Source organism: Toxotes jaculatrix, chromosome 3 (genome assembly GCF_017976425.1).
Source record: "Toxotes jaculatrix isolate fToxJac2 chromosome 3, fToxJac2.pri, whole genome shotgun sequence".
NCBI classification, from domain to species: domain Eukaryota; kingdom Metazoa; phylum Chordata; class Actinopteri; family Toxotidae; genus Toxotes; species Toxotes jaculatrix.
Window position 1 is genome coordinate 22,781,129 of NC_054396.1, and position 20,385 is coordinate 22,801,513.

A 20,385-nucleotide genomic window follows, 5' to 3' on the forward strand; every position below is an offset into this window, starting at 1 on the left:
AACCCTGATGTTAGTAAGCCAAGTACAACTGTGGCCGAGCGAACCAGACAGACAACACTGACAATATTATATTTATAAAAATACAACTTATCAGACCTTTGTCAAGGATATAATGATAAAGTCCTGCACTTACGTCTGTCACTTTCACTGGTGTTAACACAGCTTGCAAATCTTTATGAAGACTGATACAGTCCAACATTAAGATGTATTAAAAAGAAGAACCAAGGAATTAGAAAATGTCATTAAAAATAGATGGTATGATTATATTGTCACAATATGATACCTCTTAAAATCAGTAAGTGATAATGTTTATTGCCCAACCTAATTTGAAGGCACACATAAAGATGTTGAAGATGTTATCTGAAAATAACAAATGTCCCTTAAATGCTGGTGACCTAAACTCATGATCCTTACGTCACATGACTTTTCCTGCCTACACTTTGACTGACACTTGAAACCCTTTCAGGTTTCAGATCTCCAGTTTTGCACAAGAGCAACAACATAACAAAAAAAAACTTCCTCAATTTTGAACAGAAAAGTCTGCCTTTCCTCATTATATTTCCTTTCAGTTTTGAAATTATTCCTCTATTCTGCCTAAATTGTGCCTAAATTAGAAATTGTGGCAACTTTGAATGATGATTATGCAGCATGCTCATAACTTTACTAAGAAATTACAGTCACTGCCTGAGCAGTGTGTTACTTCCAGGTCAAAGGAGAGCACACACACCAGCACACACCCTTATCAAAACACATTTGAAATATAATTTATTGCACAACGTAAGATCAACATAAAGTGGCACGATACTCATTTCAATCCTGTTACATCAGAAAAATAAAATAAAAGACAAAAGAAGTCCTTACAAAATGCTCACACCTTCTGTTAATGATCATTCTTTTTAATTTTAGAACAAAATGGCCATAAAATTGCAGGAATGCCAGACCGAAACTGCATAGATTTCTAAAAAAAAAACAAAAACAAAAAACCCAACAAAAAACAAACAAAAAGACCGAGACACTTCTTTAAAATGGCACAGAAAAATCCAATCAGACCTTGGCTACTCATAGTGGTCATGAGCCCATCGACTTCCACATTGTCCCAGTGATTTACAGGCGGTTCAGTGCATTAGAACAAACAGGAATTCCCATTTCAAAAGAGGAAAGCACTGATGATGTTCTTGGAAATATATGTGTAAAAGCCGAATTTTCAATTGTCTTTTGCAGATATAGATATTTCAAACTGAATAGGATTTTATATGAAGCCCAATATTAAAAGAAAAAAAAAACATTCCATAAGCCTCATTTACAGTAGCATCTTATTATTAAAACATTTTGGGAGCAGGCGTGCGTCACTGTAAAAACCTCAGCATGGAGGTGCAATTAAAGAAAAACTATACAAAAACAAAATTACATGATAGTCACAGTCATTTGTTTAAGATACTATTTACATCTTTGACCTCATTTTTTATATCATATAACCCAAACTCCTGTTCCATTATGGTTTCAGCGTAATCCACACTACTGATTAAATTAGCCGTCATCATTTATCATCCATGGATAATAATTTCTTGGTTTTGGTGGGCTTGGGCTATCCTCTCTTATTGCTGCAGGGCTCATATTTCGATGACTGGTTTCATAGTATTTGTTGGTAATAATCTATAATCATGTCTACTGTTGCTGTATTAACTACGTCATAAACCAAACCACTGTGAAATGTGTGACACTCAACATAAATATCTGCCTTTTGAAAGCGGAGTACATGATACAAAACCAACCCTACAGTATGTACAGTATGACAGAGAGGACTGGCAGCAATGGATAAGATATCAAAAAATGAATCATAGGTTTATGGCCCAAATGTAGTCTTATGATCCCCTCACTTCACCTAAATTGAACCTTGAGTAAAGAAAATATACACATGTTGATGTACATTACAGCATAAATACAAACCCAGCCAATGGTCAAGAGAAGAACGGCACAAAAGCATGCTAACTGGTTTCAAAATCAACTCTTATAGTAAGTCATAAACACAGTTTTATTAGGGTTACCTGATCAGAGTTTTACAGTTTCATTAGGGCTGCCTGGTTGCATATTTTTTATGGTCACAACAGCTTTTGAATCCTTCAGCAAAGAGTCACAGGTTTATCTGTCCTGTCTACTCACTAATGTGACGTCTACTGGGGAAATGGTGCAGAGTTTAATTGTAAATTTTAAGTCAACAGTTGCCTGTTTAAGAAATTAAGGCAAAAAAAAACCCAACCAAAAAAAAAAAAAAAAAACACACAAGAAAGCCCATTGATAAAACCATATATACACAGACAGCAGTAAAGAAATGTGATTTGTTTGGCACAGAACACAGCAGGCTTTCACTCTCAGGGTTTTCCTGTCATTGGTTGAGTTGGATATTAAACAGTAATATGATTGGTTTGGTAGCCGTATCAGCCTCTTAGTAGGTCACATAAATGTTTGATTAAAGTTACCCCACTTATGCCTCTGAGGAAAAGAGCTGGTAACTATTAAAACTGCTCTGTGTTGCCACCACAACAGTGCTGATTATTTTCAATGCAACTTTCCATTTAAATCAAGGTCAATCAAAACAACAAGCACTCAAACACTACCTGCATCAAAATCTGTTTTAATCATTGGAGTTGGATCCAGCAGGCCGCAGTGGCCGTTAAGCGTGTGTCGAGAAATACAACTAGAAACAGAAAGGATAAACAAGAGAGAAAGGCCTCAAATTTGAATTGAAATTAGCCAATTTTCAGCATTACAGAACCTGCCTGTAGAGTACATTTACCCTGGCACTCCCATGATAGTGGTTCTAACAACCTTTGCCTATTGATAATCACAGAAAAAATAAAGAGGACTTCTGTCTGCCACTGACCAAAACCTTGTCCAAGTAAACATAAATCAGGATGCAAAGTAGAGTTCCAGAGCTGAGTTATTTGGAGACACTTTGAAGAAGCAGCACTTGAGAAAACTGGAGAGAGATACTGAAAGTCAGACAGAAATAGAGAAAGAGACGAGAGAGGCAGGAGGGAGATAAAGGACGTTTTAAGAGAGACACAGACTTTTCCTTTGGCACCTGAGCCACAGTGGCAGTGCTCTTCTGTGGGCGGAAAAGGTACCAGACGAGGGTAAAGAGACATGACAGAAGGGAAGGAGGGAAGGTGTCGCTAAACAGCTCATGCCTGACTGAACAATCCTCCCTTGACCTTCTCTCTTCGACGGGAGGCTTCTTCTTTTCCCTCTCGCTCCGTCTGTAGATCCTGATTTGGTTCCTCCCACATCAGTTGCACCTCTCAAAAACATGTACCCACAAATATAGTCCCTCAGTCAAATCAGAGCCAGAGTTTGTCCAGCAAGAGTTCTCCTCTTACAGCTACAGGAGAACCTAAAGTAAACAGTGAGTGCTTTCAGGCAGGAGGTCCTCCAGGTTCTTCTGCAGCAGTTCTTTAATGGCACAGTTTCTATCTCGGTTTTGCTTCCACAGAAGAATCTCAAGTTCCTCCCACGCGAGTTTCACAGGCGCAGATCCTCTCACAGGCGTTCCTCTGAGGTCGGTTAGTGCAGATCGTTCTGTGTTGAGGTTCTCCCCCTTGGGTTTGGTTCAGTGTGTGGTTCTATAGGTTCTCCCCAGGCTGATACTGGGGTTCTGTGGACGTGAAGTAGTCCTCTAGGAAGCCCTGCAGGTACTCAAACGTAGGCCTCTCCTCCGGGTCCTTCCTCCAGCAGGAAAGCATGAGCTCGTGTAAGGAGCTGGGGCACTCTGCCGGGCAGGGCATCCTGTAGCCGCGCTCCACCTGGTCGAGCACCTCACGGTTCACCATTCCTGATGAGAGGAACAGGAAGTTAGATTTTGAGAAACACAAGAGCTTCTTCTTCAAAATAAAATCAGCATTTTTCATTTTCACATTGCTAAAATATTACATTATCCATTCCATACTTATCATTTTTAGGGCTGCGACTAAGGACTGGAAAGAAAAACTTGTTTGAGTGGGGTATATAACATGAGTCTTTGTTGGTTAGTGAAGGCATTACCTGGATAGGGGACTCTGCCTTTAGTTGCCAGCTCTGTGAGCAGCACACCAAAGGACCAGACGTCCGACTTGATGGTGAAGCGACCGTACAGAGCTGCCTCTGGTGCCGTCCATTTGATTGGGAATTTAGCTCCTAAAGGACCATAGGAATTTTTTAAAAACAGTTACAAGTGAGTAAAATATAAATGCAACATAAAGTAAACCTATACTTCGTGACTCCTTTAAGAATGGTAGAGCCATGCAGTGTGGTATCATGTCTGTTTAGATTTTTCTCCCCCATGTGTCTGTTTTATATTAATAGAAACAAAAGCATAATCTGCTGTGGAAAGAAGTAGTGTGGACTTACCCTGTCTTGCGGTGTACTCATTGTCCTCAATGAGTCTTGCTAAGCCAAAGTCAGCCACTTTACACACCAGGCTATCTCCCACCAGGATGTTGGCAGCACGCAGATCTCTGTGGACGTAGTTCATCCTCTCCACGTAGGCCATGCCCGCAGCAATCTGGGTGAGGGGAGAGAGATTTTATAGGACATTAAGACAATGTTTTCAGATAATTAATTGCTTATATGTGGCAAAGCACAATAACCCATAATGTGACTGAACCTTATGTTATTGTACCTGAGCAGCCATGTCGACCAGCTGAGGAAGGCGAAGCATCTTTCCTGCTTCCCCTTTAAGGAAGTCCAGTAAGCTACCTGTGAAGGCAAGAAGGCAAAATTGTCAATTAACTGCTTAAATAACTAGGTGCAAACTATCATTTAGATGAGTTTGTGAACAAACGATTGTTACAAGCAGTGCTACTGTATACTGAGGTCACAGCTGAGATTACAGTTGGGGCTGGGCTGTTAAAGAGCCAATTAATCACCATAACAGCCAGCCCAGACGTGATCCAGAAATTCCTGTGTCATGTAGGGGGCAGTGTTCCCAGTCAGTCACTGTGAAAGGACTTCATCCCAGTAAATCCTTTCTGTTGTTTGTGTAGATGCCAGAAAGTATGTGGACTGTTCAGTTAACTGCTACAGAGCCTGTTATGTGGTTCTGTTTAGTTAAGGTGATGGTTTCTGTTAAGTGATAAATGTGTAAATGTAAAGCACTGGATTGAGACATTTTCCTAAATGAAATATTTAAATTTTTCATTTTAATTCAGAACTGATTATGAATCTGCTTAAGCATTCGATAACCACGTTTGATACATAACTCTTTGATACTGCTACGGACACATTTGTTTGGCAGAAATCAAATGGCCAAATCAAATGGTTTGAGACCACTTTATCCTGTATTACCTTGGCTCATATACTCTGTCACAATGTAGATGGGTTCCTCAGACACCACAGCGTACAACTGGACCAACTTCTCGTGCCTCAGCTTCTTCATGACCTGTGCTTCCTGAAGAAAGGCCTCAGGAGACATGGTGCCAGGCTTTAGGGTCTTGATGGCTACTCGTGTCGTACCATTCCATGTACCTGTGAGAAGACATAGGGTTATAAGATTAGTGTGTCAGTTCTTTAATAAAGCTCTTGATCGCTTGCTGACATATTGTAGACTTAAAGGATGAGAAGATCCATCCTCATATCTACATGTCTGTGCGGTACTAACCCATCCAGACTTCTCCAAAGCAGCCCTGTCCCAGTTTAAGGTCAAGGCGGAGGGACTCTCTTGGGATCTCCCAGGCGTCCCTTGCCAGTCCCTGGGTCTGAGGTTTGGCCACAGGACACACATCTGTCAGAGCATGGCACAGCCCATCAGAGTGCTCTGAAAGAGGAAGAGAGGAAGAGAATGAAAGAGGAAGGACAGGTTAAGAGCAACAGCATTATAAAAAGGTTAACTATCACAGCTATTGACATTTCTTGGCTGTCAGAGGGCAGACATGTCTGATTACTCACTGCGGTAGTGGAAGACTAGCTGCTGTAGGCTGGTGAACTGGGTGCGGGAGGTGATGTAGAAACCTCCGCTATCCAGCTTCCTGATCTTGTAATGTTTAACATTCAGGCCTTTGGTGTTGTCATAATCCAGCACTGACAGGCAATACGCCCCTGTGAACAAGGAAAGAGAACAGACAGAGACAGGTTAGAACAATAAAACCAGGCGTATCTGGGCCTGTGTGACAGCTGCTCTCTGGAGTTTCCAAGCAGCTGTGCCGGGCATGTCCCTGTTGGTTGCTTGAAGGGCCCTGGAAATTCAGCTAAGCCTTTATGTCCTTGTCCATGGCCCGCTGCTATGTAAAGTCTGATTTTACCATCTAATTAATTTTTTTTTTTTTTTTTACAGCAACTTTTCAGAAAGCTAGATTTCATAAGCATTAAAACACAAAATGTTCAGATAAAATGACACAATAATAAGAAAGCAATCGGTTCAGTTAGATCAGAGAATAGCAATAAAAAATAAAGACCTTACAGTTGTACAGGAGTCACACTTGTAAAAATGTGTTTAAAGAGGACTTAGCAGACCTAAGCTCCACAGAGAGGTTGTTCCACACTAAAGGAAAATGAAAAATCTTCTCCCCTCTCCCAGTGTTTGTATGTGTTGAAAAATCAATTGCCTTTGATCTGGAGTTTTGCTGACTGATGTTCACGATTCTTCCCTTGTCAGAAAGAAAATCCAGTGCAGCTAAGAAACACGTCCCACTTTCATCCAAACAGAAATAATTAGGCTATATTACACAAAAATACAAATACCTTTACTACAGCTTAAATTCCTTCCATCTAAATTTGTGCAGGTTAACGGGCCTTCACACTATGTATGGATACAACAACGACAACATTTTACCCATTTCATAGGATTTTTCTGCTCATCTATGTAAGTGAAAGTCCACAAATACGTCTAACAAAGATGGTGGATTTTCACCTCCCGTGATTAGAGGTCTGAACTGGGTCAAACCTCGTGTACTTGTATCCTGAGCCCTAAAAATGATGATACGTCTTGCACAGCCTAACATGATTTACACTTTATACAACATATGAGCGGCAGGCTTCTGCTCATCTGTCACACTGTGAACCTCACATTTGACATCCAATACAGGACGCTCTCTGAAGTCAACACACCTCCTGCCAGAGCTCCTCCTATTCCCCCTGATCCTCCCCCTTTACTGTTCTTCCCCTCCTTTATGCCTCTTCTCCCCTCTCCCAGTGTGTGTATGTGTTGGGAGAAGAGAGACTTATAGCCAGGGGGAAATCCAGCACCCTCCTAGGTTGACCTAGTTCTGGCAGAGTGATTCACCCCTATCCATTCACAAGGCCCGATCCACCCCAGTCCCCCCCCCCCCCGCCAACACTTCCTCCAAAACAACCCCCTAAAGAGTCCACCTACGTCACAGGGACCAAATCTCACTCTAGACTGTCAGAGAAAGATGCAAAACTCAGCCACAAGCCCAGAGAACGAAGATTATAGCACCAGAGGCCTGTGTGAAAGTTAACAAATGACTTAATTACGAGGTTCTGCCTCTTAAATTGAGTCCCTGAAGAGCTACTTATTTCAAAGTAAGATCACATCTGCTACACGGAGTAGGCTCCAGGGACACTGAAAAAGTGTCATGACTTCCTTTGAGTGCAAAATAAAAAGCTCTGTTTTTCATTAGACATGTTTCATTAGAGTGAATTTTCTTTGATAATGCATGCATTTGCTAACAACATGATACACTGCCAGGAAACACAATTCAAAGCCCTTGTCTGTTGCTCAGTAACAATCGCTGAACCTTTTACAGCTTTATTAGGGCTGCAAGAAAGGACTGATGTCATTATTGATTAATCGGCTGTTTTTTTCCCATAATAAACAGTTTTATGTATATAATGTTAAAAAAAATAGCGAGATGATGACTAGCCATCCCAAACCTTAGGATATTCAATTTACTAACACATCTGACAAAAAAAACCCAGAAAATCATCACATCTGAGAGGCTAGAACCAGAGACTGTTTGGTATTTTTGCTTTATGGTTAACCGATTAACCAGTCTGTACGTTATATAGCTTTTGAAAGTATATGCAGGCGCTACCTCACCAGCCCATTCGGTGTTTAAGAGACAAAAGCCCACATGTGGAAACCTAACTTGGCCCTGTGCTGAAAACACGATGGCTGAAGATCAGGCTCTTTGTGTAAATCAGCTAATATTGCTAAATTGTGCTTTTTTTCCCACAGTAAATACTTCTCAAAATAGCTGAGAGCCAAAGACATAACAGATAATCATGAACAGACACTGGGAAAGGCAGGGGAGCTAATTGGACGATCTTGTTAACGACTGTAGCCTCGGCAGTGATGCAAACGTCTGCTCTCTCACCTTTAGTAGTCTCGCTCTCCCTCACCAAGAAGGTTCCTCGTCTGTTCTGTAGGTTCAAAAGGAGCCTCTCTGAGTCACGCCGAGTGATCTTCCCAAAATACCACCTGCCAAAGTGGGCCACGGAGAATAAGATCAGTGAGAAGCTACTACAGAGCGTCTTGAGCAGTCAGGCAGAGACACATTTAAAGTGAAACTATAGAAGACTGTATAGGATGGTATATGTGTGTCTCTAGACTCTTTTTATTAGCTTGTAGAAACAGCCTTGTTAAGTATGCATCATCATAATGCAAAGAGAGAAAAACTACATTCAGGTTCTGCACTGAAAATAACTTTAAATCTCTCCAGGGAAAAGAAAACTGCAAAACAAACTGCATGAGTGAAACAAGGAGGGGATAGTGTACTCTTCTGCTTGGATGGAGTCCGACGGGGCCACATAGTTGCTGGGGATATAACCACTCTCGCCTGTCGTCAGGGAGCGAGCGAGCCACCAGTCCCCTTCTCTGTGGCAGAGAGAGATAGAGAGAGAGAGAGAGAGAGAGAGAGAGAGAGAGAGAGAGAGAGAGAGAGAGAGAGAGAGAGAGAGAGAGAGAGAAAGAAAGAGACAGACAGAGAGCAAGACAACGTCAAATCAACGATAAAAGGAAAACTGAAAAAGGCAACCATTAATATTTCTTGGTTTAATGATCTGCTAGTTTAAGAGACATGATGGCTGAAGAACACTTAAAAGATAACACTGTTGTTATTCTATACTTCCCATCAAATACTCAGTGACTTCCCTATCCTGTCTGTGGCATTCATGTCACCTAGTATAACGATGTGGCTCATTTGTCTCTATGAGTCTGTGGCACAGAGGAGTAAGACATATTAGACTTGTTAGTATGATCAATTCATTGATCATTTTAATCTTTTCATTGGATTGGCTGAAAAATGTAGGACATTACCAGACTCGTTTGAATATTAAAGTGTCTGCATAACATGATGCTTCACACTGTGTGTTTTCACTGTACGTCTTACTGAGAAAGCCTATTTCTGACACAAGCTGAAACGTGACTGAGGACCTACGACGTTCTGTAGAAACAGGAGAAAATTCAAGTTAAGTTACAAAATACCAATTTCATTCCACACCTAAGTGCACGGAGTGATGTGAAGACAAACACATTGTTGAGAAAGGAAACAGACAGACACAGGCAACCTTTTATTCCACTTATAGTCCCTCAGTTTGCATTTTAGGCCTTTTTAAATCCAGAGACAATATGTTACCTACCAGTAGTAATTAGTGCACCAGATCACTCTATATCTCCACTATTTAATAATTCATCACAGTTACTCAACAAGCTTGACCGGACAAATCTGTGAAGCAGCAAAGGGACTGTGAACAAAAGGTTGCGCGAGATTTTTTTTTTTTTTTTATTACATTAAGTATTACTGACCTGAAGCTGTACTTTTTCCTAGGAGAAACCATGAAGCATGAGAAAGAAAGAAAGAGGGGGAGAGATAACAGACATAGCAGACACATCAAAACACAGCAAGGAGACACGGCAAGGCAAGCAGCACAGCACAGACAGATAGCAGAGGAGCTGGATATGCTGTGGGACTACACAGTGGGTCTGCATGAACTGCAGGGTTTTTAAAGTTTTAAAGTTCCACTTTCCATTTCAGAACATTTTGTGATATTTTTAATAATTCTACAATGGAAGTATCTCTTATTTACTTTCCATTAATGATGAAATGCTCATATCATCTGGGATTTCTGGACTCACTTTATATTCTCACAGACACAGTCTCACTGCTTCCAATTCATTATTTGCATTAAAAAGTTATATAAAAACTTCCATGCACCAAGTAGTCCAAGTAGCATGTTGTAATGTACTATCATGATGCAATATTAATTGAGAATGAATTCATTTTATTTTTTCAGCCCTGCTATGTAGTGCCAGGCTATATATATAAAGAACAGCAGACCAGACTTATGGCAGGAAGTTATGGAAAGAGCGCATAGAGAAAGACAAAAAGACACCACTGATTTTAACAATGAGCGTGAATTATGCTCCAGATGCTTTAACTTGGAAACACCAGCTTTTAAATACACGTCCTTTCACTTCCCACTATCTATCTGTTCTAACTAAATCACACCACGGCACAGACGGACTTCAACATGTGCTGATATCCAACAGAAAACCACATTTTTTAGGTGTTATCTGTGTGGAGGAAATGAATGTTTGTGTAAATCTTGTTATGACAGGCTCTCTATAAAGTGCCTCAAAAGATTATGATGATGACAGAATGTGTTTGCAAAGTGCTGTTCTGCTCCGCTTTAGTCAACAGATGGGGAGTATCAGACTCTGCTGTCTGGATTGCTCCGCAGTTACTGACTCTGACTCCCACTGTGTTTGTCTGTGTTCATTCACATACGTGGTTGTGCACGCTCACGCTCGTCTGTGCGTCAACAAATCTGTTCATTTAGATTTTTGTGAAATTGCAGCATCAGAGAGGGAGAAAGACAGATGACTTGACTCTTACGTGTTGTTGACAATCTGCAGCCTGTCGCCTTTCCTAAAGGTCAGATCAGATGCTGTCCGTGACTCATAGTCATACAGTGCCACAAATGTAGTGACACCCCCTGCAAGAAACAGCAGACACAGAAGTACGTATTTAGGGAACAATGTAATTTAAGACAGTGGCACTTCCCTCTATGTCCTATTCACATAAATTTCCATAATCTAACTTCCACAGTGTAACTCTGACCTTGATAATAATTTGCTCTATCCACTGTAAAGCTATAAATCTATTTTGCCCTCGCTCCATATCTGTATGAAACTATTTGCCGAGGCCTAATGAGAAATATCGACATTCAGACTGCTTGTGACCGATCGTCCATGAAGAACAAAGCCATCATATCAATGGTTTTCTATTTTCCGTGAAGCCTTCTACCCCTTCCTTTTAATGAACCAGTGATCTAAACCTGGGAACTCTCCAGCTAATCATTGATTGGGTCATTAGATGCACGTCAGGAGAAGGCGCAGCTGATACACCAGCAGCCCCTCCGCTCTCTGGATGGAACAACATTAACCTAACCATCTGGCCGGTCTAGACACATTACAGCTTAATGTCAAGTAAAATCTGGACAGTGTGACACTTCAAAGTCAAGAAGAAGGTTTTAAGTCTGACAGCCAATGGTAGGGAAAAAGAAACTGCTTTAAAATATTTTTCTGCATAGGTGTGACTCACTGTGAATAATTTTTTTTAATGTCAAACTGAAAGCAAGTCTGTGGGCTAAGAGATAAATAAAGATTGCTTTGGTTTGTTGCTCAACTTTAAAGAAGGAGTAGAGGAAATTAGGGGAAATTTACTATTAGCAAACAAACTTATTTCCCAAAATGTTAAAAAGCGCTGTTGATGAAATGAAAATTGATCTGGGTGACTATTTGAAATGTCAAACTCAAGAACAATTATTTTGTAACATACTTCACTGAACAGTTTCCTGTTGTGATTAATGTTCAGCAGCATGTCCATACCTTACCAGTCTCACAACATGTTTCCTACCTGCCGGAAGTCCTCTCTGAGGCGAGGTGATGGTGCCTGTGTGGTCCACCCCTCCAAAAAGAGCCAGCTCAGGAGTGTTTGTCGGGGCATGCTGGTGCTGCCCTTGATGCCCCCGCCTGCCGTTCCCGACGGCAGGGCTCCTGTTGGGGGTTTGGGTCTGCTGGGCGGGGCCCAGGTGGTGGAAGTGCCCGCTGTCTGAGCCTGTGCCAATGGTACCGTCCAGGCTCATGGAGCGCTGGCCGGGCTCCTTGGGCTTGCTCTTGCCCGCCCCCATGTGCAGACCTGGGACGAGAGCCAGTGATGAGTAAGAATGCAGTACTTTGATTCCCAAAGGATGAAAACAAGCCCTCTTCTGGGTTGTTACCATCATTTTGTCCTTATACACCAAACGGACTGAAATTAGTAGTCTGTTGATATAAAATAACTTTTTGCAATTTTACTTTCTTGTAAATTAAAAGTGGTTTTAACTCAACTAATCTCTGCCATCGTGTAAAACCCACAAGTCTACTTTAATTCCAAAAGGAACAACATGGTTGACAGGTGGGCTTTTTGTCAGTCTACGTTTAAACTCTTACTATTTAAATTAAATGTGACCCACACACAGATCTTGTTTCATGCGGAAAAATGTCAAACCCCAGATGAAAAATGTTTTCTATATAACTACTGTTTGAATCCATCCTGGCAGGACGTGAAAGCTGTTAAAAAAAAAAAACAACAACTCCCAATTCATTCAGGAACAGGAACTGACCCTGTTTTAGTTTCTATTCATTGACCATTCTTAGCCAAAAATTCCTCTGAGCAGTGTGTGCTGCGACTCACACATTTATTTTTGCTTTCCTAACCCACCACAGATTATCGTTGGAGCTGTTCCAGGTTCAGTTAGAACCATTTTGTATGCAAATACTGTGAGAACAGGACACCTTGAAACAGTCAACCAACATACATTCAAGGCCATTCCAATTTGTTGATTCAATCTTTTCTGAATCAATAAGCATCAACCAGGGACACAAAGCTTCAAACAAAGGAGCGTTAGTTAGTTAGGTAATTATTGTACATTGTCGCTTCACGTCTCCATCCTGATCTACTACGGCCTGAGAAATGCAACAAGTCAAGAGTGCACTGTCATCATGAGTGCAGACAAAGACAAACATGCTCTGACAGTCAAGTGCAGCCACAGAAAGCTGGAGTGCTGTGTTCACACACCAAGTCCAATCCTCCCCTAAAGGCACAGTAGAATGACTCAATGTGAGACCGGCTATTTCAGGCCAGCTGAAACAGAGACAGTCATACACACATGAAACAACCTTGTTCCTTTGAGAATAGAGGCACTCTCAGTTCCAGACAGAGTGTATGCGCCGTGTGTGTAGGCGTGTATGTGTGTGTGTTTATGTCCGTGAACAGCTGCTCCTTGGTCTCTGGGAAACAAGGCTCTATCGCACACTAACACTCGGCCACAGTTGCGTCTAACATCCTTTTTTTTCCAACATGCATGTATCTGTGTAAGTGTTTCCAACACACTTGTGTGAGTCTGATAGACAGGACAGGGAGGGTTATTAACAGACAAGGAGGAAGGAACTGGCAGTGGCTGGAAAAAGAATGTGTAGGTGGTTGTTGTATACTGCATGGACAGCTGAGGCTTAGTGGGTGTTTTAAGTGTAATGTGCAAGCAGAACATAATTACACAGGTACGGGAATTCTCAAAGATACAGCAGGATGCCACTGTGGAGAAGTGTGGGTGTGTAAGCTGTTGAGTGTGCGTGGATGCGCACGAGTGTGAGCGATTTCAAGCACACACTTACAGTCGTGCAAGCTTTGATTCAACTACTGCCAGGATGTAATCTGGCGCACTGGGGGGTTAACATATCCCATGGTGCAACATTGAGTCACACAGAGATGGGCCTATAGGCCTGCAGAAAAGGATGGACAGGACTGTGTGACTTGTGTGACTAGTAAAACGCTGGATCTGGCCAGCTGGTCGGGATGTCAGTAATGAACTTTGTGGCCAGCTGCTACTGCCTCATACATCTACCAGCTCACTGACGATCAGGGAAAACCTAGATGTGTAAAAGTCCAAACATGAGATGAAATGGACTGAGACCACAGTACAATGGATTGCAGTCTTGCTAGATTTTAAGCATGATGATGATGATGATAATGATGATGATGAAACAGCCAAACCAGTGATGTGTATTTCTGGATAGAATTTACCTTTAAGCATCAAACGGCAGCATTTTCACATGCAGTTCTGCCATTGGCTTAATTTAGAAAAGACATCGTGGAAAAAGCAGATTTCTTACCGAATGTCAAGTTACTTTAGCTTGACCCACACTGACTAAGAGAGGGCATTCAAAACAGCTTTTCTCAAGCCTTGATTTGGGATCTCATCTTGACCCCTTACCAGCCCAAAGCTTGCCACTGAACTACAGTGCTGCTTACCAAAATGAAGTTCGTCGTAGAAGTACAGTGCTTTGGGAGTGGATTAAAAGGTAAAGAAGATAGAGCAAGACATTAGATAAGCTGCAACTAATAGTTCAGATTCGTCAACATTATCTAACTGTGGTTATGTTGATGACAATGTAGACACATGGTTGGAGATGTAATGTACAATGACTGGGGAACTCGTGAGCATCTATTCCTGTGAATTTAAAACAAGTCGTGACTAAACCATACACATGGGTCTATAGACGTACAGATATGTTAATGTGTGAAAATAATGCGAGGTCCCATTACAAAACAGCACTAGATGAATGAAAGAAGACAAACCCCCAAAAATTCAATTTCCAATAATATAAGACCAAGGAGAAGCAGCAAATTCTTATACTCATAAGAATTTACTCTTCTTTGACTCACTAATTAACTGACTAATCTTTGCAGCTCTATACAGTATAAGGAATTTAGACAGGGCTAATATCTTCCACATGGACAGTTCAGCAGGGCAAGTGCTTGGTAGAACAGGACATTTCAACCCTGATCCTCTGGCTGAAGGAAAGTCAAGTCGACTGGAAAAGTGACTAATCATCAAGTTTAAGCGCATACTGATGATGAGGAGGGTAATGATCCTTGACAAGCACTGCAAACATATCCCAATACACTGATGGCAGTATTCATGTCCTCTGAGAGTCACGGTGCACACAGTGTCCAACACTTACCACTGGCTTACTCCAGGACGCTGCACTCACACCAACCCCTAAAAGCCTCCAGAGGCTGCATATGTAAACAACAGGGCTAGCTCTGTAGCTGAGCCTCACGCCTTTTCCTAATATGGAGTCAGAGTGCCCTAATATCAAGAAGTGCTGACATGCGAGTCGCTCCAACATTGCAAATGGAGGAGAATGAATGGCAAAAGTGTACAGGACAAAGAGCTAACCCAACAGCTAAAAAATCTGATACTGTAAAGTCTGACAAAGCTAAAGTGAGAGGAGAAATAAAAAATATAGAGGAAAAAAAATGAGGAAGGGGAGATGAAGAGAGATTTCAATTGCTTGTGAGTTTTTCCATCGAGGAGGAGCACAGAGGAATGTGAGAAAACCAGACTGCACCATAGCACTATGACTGCCAGAAACTGCAACAAGAACAGGCACCTGAGCAGTGGGAGGGCGGGATGGGAGGAAGGAAGCGAGGAGGGAGATGAGGAGGAAGATGCGGTGGGGGGTAACAAAGAAGCTCTATCTATTTTTCTAGGATCTCAGGACACAAATCAAAAGAAGCTCTTGTTACTTTGCATCATGTCATCATGATATATTACAAATCACCTCTTAAGATTTTGACTCCATTGGTGCATGTATGTATTCAAGTTCAAAGTGTTTTCAGTTTATAATTATTTCTAAATGTATTTCTCTTAATTTAACGCCATGGGAGATGCATTTCTGGTATGAAAGGTGCTGTAAAAAATAAGTTATGTAACATATGGTTTAATAATGTCACAAATAATGATACAACACACAGACATGCTGGTTATATGAATTACAGCTGTGCCTGGTTGTGTTGTGAGAACAGAGATTTTAAGGATTAGACAGGAATCATGGCAAATAGAGGCTTTGTTCAAAGGCTGCTCTCTGAGTGGTATTTAACTCGGAACCACAATGGAGTTCAAGAGCACTTCAATATCCACAGTCCATTTATCACTAACCTGTGTCTTTCTCACAGCCTCAGTGTTGACTGAGTCTTATAAAATCTATAAAACTGTCTTATCACATGAAGTGAATAGTGAGTGTGAAAGGGAAATACTGTGGGGAAAGGGGGGAAAGTAGAGGAAGCAAGCACAGATGACTGAAAGGAATGTAAGTTTATAAAGCAGGCAAGTCCTGACACCTTTCAGATAAATGAAGCTCCAGACAGCCTTGGAAAATGACATAAACCCACAGCCACTATCATTCTGAATCTGAAAGTATGGCAACTTTGTGAAATAACGGCTGGTGCTAGATGGTCAGTCCAGACTGAAATCTCGCCAAGGACTGGAGGTTTGCACAGATTTTTATGATTCCCTGACTTTACCTCTAGCACCACCATGAGATTGACACTTGTGGCTTTGACTGTAATGTCTTGTACTGTCATAAAATTTGTTACATACACTCATGTTCCCCTCAGGATGAAATGGATTCGCTTTGGTGATTCCTTAGCCTTTCATCTAGCACCAGCCGTTATTTCACAAGGTTAATTTGTCCAGTATTTTTTGTTTTTGGCTTAAATCTTGCAAAACTGACAGTTGTGTGACTGTGTTTTTACTACTAATCAGCAAATGTTAACATGCTGACACAACAAACTAAGATGGTGACCATGGAGGTTAACATTATACCTCGTAGACATCAGCATGTTAGCATGGTCCCTGTGCCTAAGTATTCTCGAGCCTCTAGCAGGGCTGTAGACTTGTAGTTCCCCTTTTTCTTATTGTCTGTCCAACAAACCTCACCTCAACAACCACAGCCTCAACTTATTGTTCAGGGAAACAATGAGGAATTTGGTGCTTACATCTCATCAAGAGGAAATATTTCATACCAAACATGGACAGGAATCACCAAAGGTTCGAATTAGGGTTAACATGTCAGTGTGGTTTAAAAAAAAAAAAAAAAAAAAACTGTGAACCTATCCTTTCGGTCTTTGTTAAATCCTTGATGAGCAACTGTCAATTTTGTGCTTGAGGTCATAGCACCTTAACTTCAATCAGTTATCTGCTGAATTATCTATGAAAGAAACTACTGAAGTTGCCAATGTCCAATTTTGTTGTCTAATACAAGCTGAAATAACAATTAGCCTATATGCCAAAATTCCATGCTGTAAATGCAGCAATTTGTCGTAGCAATCGGTCACCAAATGAATGAAGATTCTGTTTTGCTGTATTTAAGTGCAATTTAAATTTGAGGACAATATGTATTATAGTACTAAAAAGGTTCCCTACTATGATTTTACACAGGAATCTTTCTCACGTTTCTTCTGCCTGATCAACATTTATAATTCTCCATGTGAAGCTGAGCACACTAACTGTACATTTCTGGTCGGGAACATAAGCACATTTGGCCATGACAAACCTCACTGAGTCACAACAGACGGTAACAGTTGCCACTGTGCTGCAGAGAGTGAAGGAGCTCGAGCCAATGTTTCAGTCGAATGGGAAAATTACAGTTTGCCCAGGGGAGGGGAGGGGAAGGGAGGCGAGGGAGGGGGAGCAATGACGGTTCCCTCAAGATCAAAATGAGAGGAAATGTGCACATTAGCGTCACTGTCTTCTATACACTGCATGATAACATGAAACAGTGCACTCCACATACATGTATAATACACAGATCATCTATATATAGCCTGTGTCTGAGAGAGACAGAATGGGCTGTTGATTTAAAAAGGGCCAAAGAAAATATAATGCAGTCAGTTAACTATCAAGTCTTGTCCCATCTGAGTATTGTCAGTGCTTGAATCATGTCTTCTCTGTTGTCTTTTTCCCAAATCTTTTGTTAACCCCACACACTTCAGAAAGACGGAGCCTGTGTCTTAGCTGTCCCATCTCATGTACCCTCTTCCTCAGTGATAAACACACAGAGGACACGTGAGAGGAGGAAGAAGAGGAGGGAAGGGGTGGGGGGGTTGTGGCACTCAGCTGATAAAAGCTACTTCCGTTTTCTGTCCATCTTTTAACTGGTAGCTTTGACTGCAAGTGATCCAGGCTGCGAGGAATGGCTGCTACAGCATGATTAATGCTTTGAAGGAGGGCAAAGGGTGGGGAAAGAGGACAAAAGGCTGTTTCATGTCAGAGGTGCCACACTCTTAGAAAGTGATTAACTCCATGAATTCATACGTTTTTTTTTTTTTTTTTATTAGTAACAGCACATAATCTCAACTTAATTTACAGACTGCCTTTCTTTGTGTTTTCCAGGATATTAAAATAAATTTAGGGCAATATTTGTTCCTTCCCCAAACATGCATATGTTGTATCTTGGAGCCTGTTTTACAGTTAAAACAAATTGATCTGCAACAATGAGACAATTACTCAATATGGTTATCACCAGAAAAATAATCAGCAACATTTCTGGTAAACAATTAACATATCTTTGGAGCAGACATGGCTGAAAATGGAATATTTTCTGTTTTTTCTTTGTTTTTTATGATGATAAACTGAATGTTATTGGACTGGAAAACAAGACAAAAGAAGATGTAACCTTGAACTGAGAACTTGAGAAATACTTTCAACCAGGATCCAAACGGGTACTTGGATGTTGTTGTTTTTTTTTTTTTTTATCATGCTACCTTGGTCTCATGTTTATCACATGAGGCTATAGCATGTCACTGCATCTTCTATGATTGTCCAGTGGTAAAAACCCAGTGTTGCGCTTTCCCGTGTTTCATGCGTCTCAATCACAGCAAACCTGAATCCACTGCCATATGGAAATTAGCTGGAACGTGCCCAAAGCCCAAAAACCAACTCTAAATAGATTAGCCACATAATTAAAATTCTATTTCCACGGGATTAAACACCAGTTGTTGTCAGCAAAGCTGCTTTCAAAGAAACAAGGGGTGGGGTAGTAGCTGCCTACAGGAGTAGCAGCTGTCAAAATGATAACGTCTTTGCTATGAGAGGGAATGGAGGGAGGGTGAATCAAAAAAAACATCCACAGCCCGTGTTTGCCAAACTGATCCACATTAGGTACGTAAACAGGGATTTGTGAATGGGAACAGGGATAAAAGGCGACAATGCTGCTGTGGCTGTCGTAGGCTTCGGCTCACATACAGCGCATATGCGGCCTGATGAATCAAAACAGGTGCTGTTACAGCTCCATTTTGAATTTCGATGGATTGCTGGCTTTATTTTCTGTGCGCAGTCGATTTACCGCGTCTTCCCTGAGCACATTTGGTCGTGACAAAGATAAAGAAAGAAAAAAAGACATTTGAACATGGTTCGCATTTTTGCGTGGGGTAGTAGTAAATGGTCAACAACACAGCCCTGGCACAGACTGAGTGGCACTGAGCAAATGTGCGAGCAACACTGACTGAATGGCCTGTGCAACAATGAAATACAAGTCAGTGTGAAAGGGGGATATCAGACGCTGTGTGTAAAACGTCCGTGTGAGGAAAAATACGCAACGACAAACCAAAACCCTCTGTCGGTGATGCCTAAAGAAAACTAATTTTCTCGCATTAAAACGTCACGAGCTTTAATTAACTCACCTTTGACGCGTCTTGAGATTCAGCCCAAAAATCAGAGACGCGCAGCGAGGAACCGAGTTAAATCCGTATGGCTGTCCTCATTAGAGAAATAATGGAAGCGGATGGCCAGTTGCTGTGGAAACCTCGGTCCAGCCACGAATCCCATTTAGCGAATTTCGGCAGAATTGGAGGAGGAGGAGGAGGAGGAGGGGGAGGTCATGACGGGGACTGTCTTCAGGAGCAGAGGGCACAGCTGCCGGGCGGCTGCGGTGGGCCGGACTAACACCAAACCTACGCTGGAGTCGCCTGTTCAGCTGGGAAGAGTCGACGGCGCGGAGGATTCATGCGACGGGGCAGGACTGGTGTAGTGTGAAGAAGGCATGCCTCGTAGAGGGAAAGGCACTGGATAGTGCATCACTGACGAAAGACGGGAGAGCAAATATGACGAGCCTGGATTTTACGCTTTTTACGCAGCAACGCTGGAGTCAGGAGAATTCACGTCGTGTTGCGTAACTCCACGCCGAAAGGAGTTGAATTCACCGAGGCGTAGGCAGGCACGATAACACCCTCGTTTAGCTTTTCTTTAAAAAAAAAAATCATCTCGAGTCACGATCCACGACATATTTTTTTTAATCAAAGTATTTACAACAACACGACACGAATATTTCGTGGACGACAACCGCCTCGTTTCCCCAGTGCCCGGTTAGTGATGGGCTAAATCGGTTGCTAAGCGACACGCACCTTGTCGTTACTAAGGGTAACTTCGGGCTGGCGGATTAATTTTAAAACTTTGCCATTATGCGGCTTCACGCGTGCGCCGCAAGTCTTCACCTGTTTTTAACGTGAGTCCAGAAATCACAACCGAGGGACGGATCTACCTGCTGGAAACAACTTGAACTAATAT

General features: G+C 41.7%; 1 protein-coding gene across 1 annotated transcript; it reads right to left on the bottom strand.

Annotated features, from left to right (window-relative positions):
• Nucleotides 1-748: 748 nt before the first annotated feature.
• LOC121178955 (proto-oncogene tyrosine-protein kinase Src-like) lies at nucleotides 749-19,898 on the bottom strand. The gene is made up of 12 exons (XM_041033469.1): nucleotides 19,503-19,898; nucleotides 11,850-12,131; nucleotides 10,827-10,926; nucleotides 8,708-8,806; nucleotides 8,307-8,410; nucleotides 5,920-6,069; nucleotides 5,633-5,788; nucleotides 5,320-5,499; nucleotides 4,655-4,731; nucleotides 4,384-4,537; nucleotides 4,039-4,170; nucleotides 749-3,829 (listed from the first exon to the last, which is right to left on the bottom strand). Exons 2-12 carry the CDS (start codon nucleotides 12,121-12,123, stop codon nucleotides 3,621-3,623), a joined length of 1,635 nt encoding a protein of 544 aa, XP_040889403.1. The 5' UTR covers nucleotides 12,124-12,131; nucleotides 19,503-19,898; the 3' UTR covers nucleotides 749-3,620.
• Between the last annotated feature and the right edge of the window lie 487 nt (nucleotides 19,899-20,385).

What these genes read in the sequence shown, in the direction of transcription:
- LOC121178955 (XM_041033469.1), bottom strand. Translation starts at nt 12,123, where the DNA reads ATGGGGGCGGGCAAGAGCAAGCCCAAGGAGCCCGGCCAGCGCTCCATG. An exon ending in TCAGAGAGGACTTCCGGCAG is followed by an intron (nt 10,927 to 11,849) that starts GTAGGAAACATG and finishes TGTTTCTTGCAG; the next exon opens with GGGGTGTCACTACATTTGTG. An exon ending in CTGCAGATTGTCAACAACAC is followed by an intron (nt 8,807 to 10,826) that starts GTAAGAGTCAAG and finishes TCTCTGCCACAG; the next exon opens with AGAAGGGGACTGGTGGCTCG.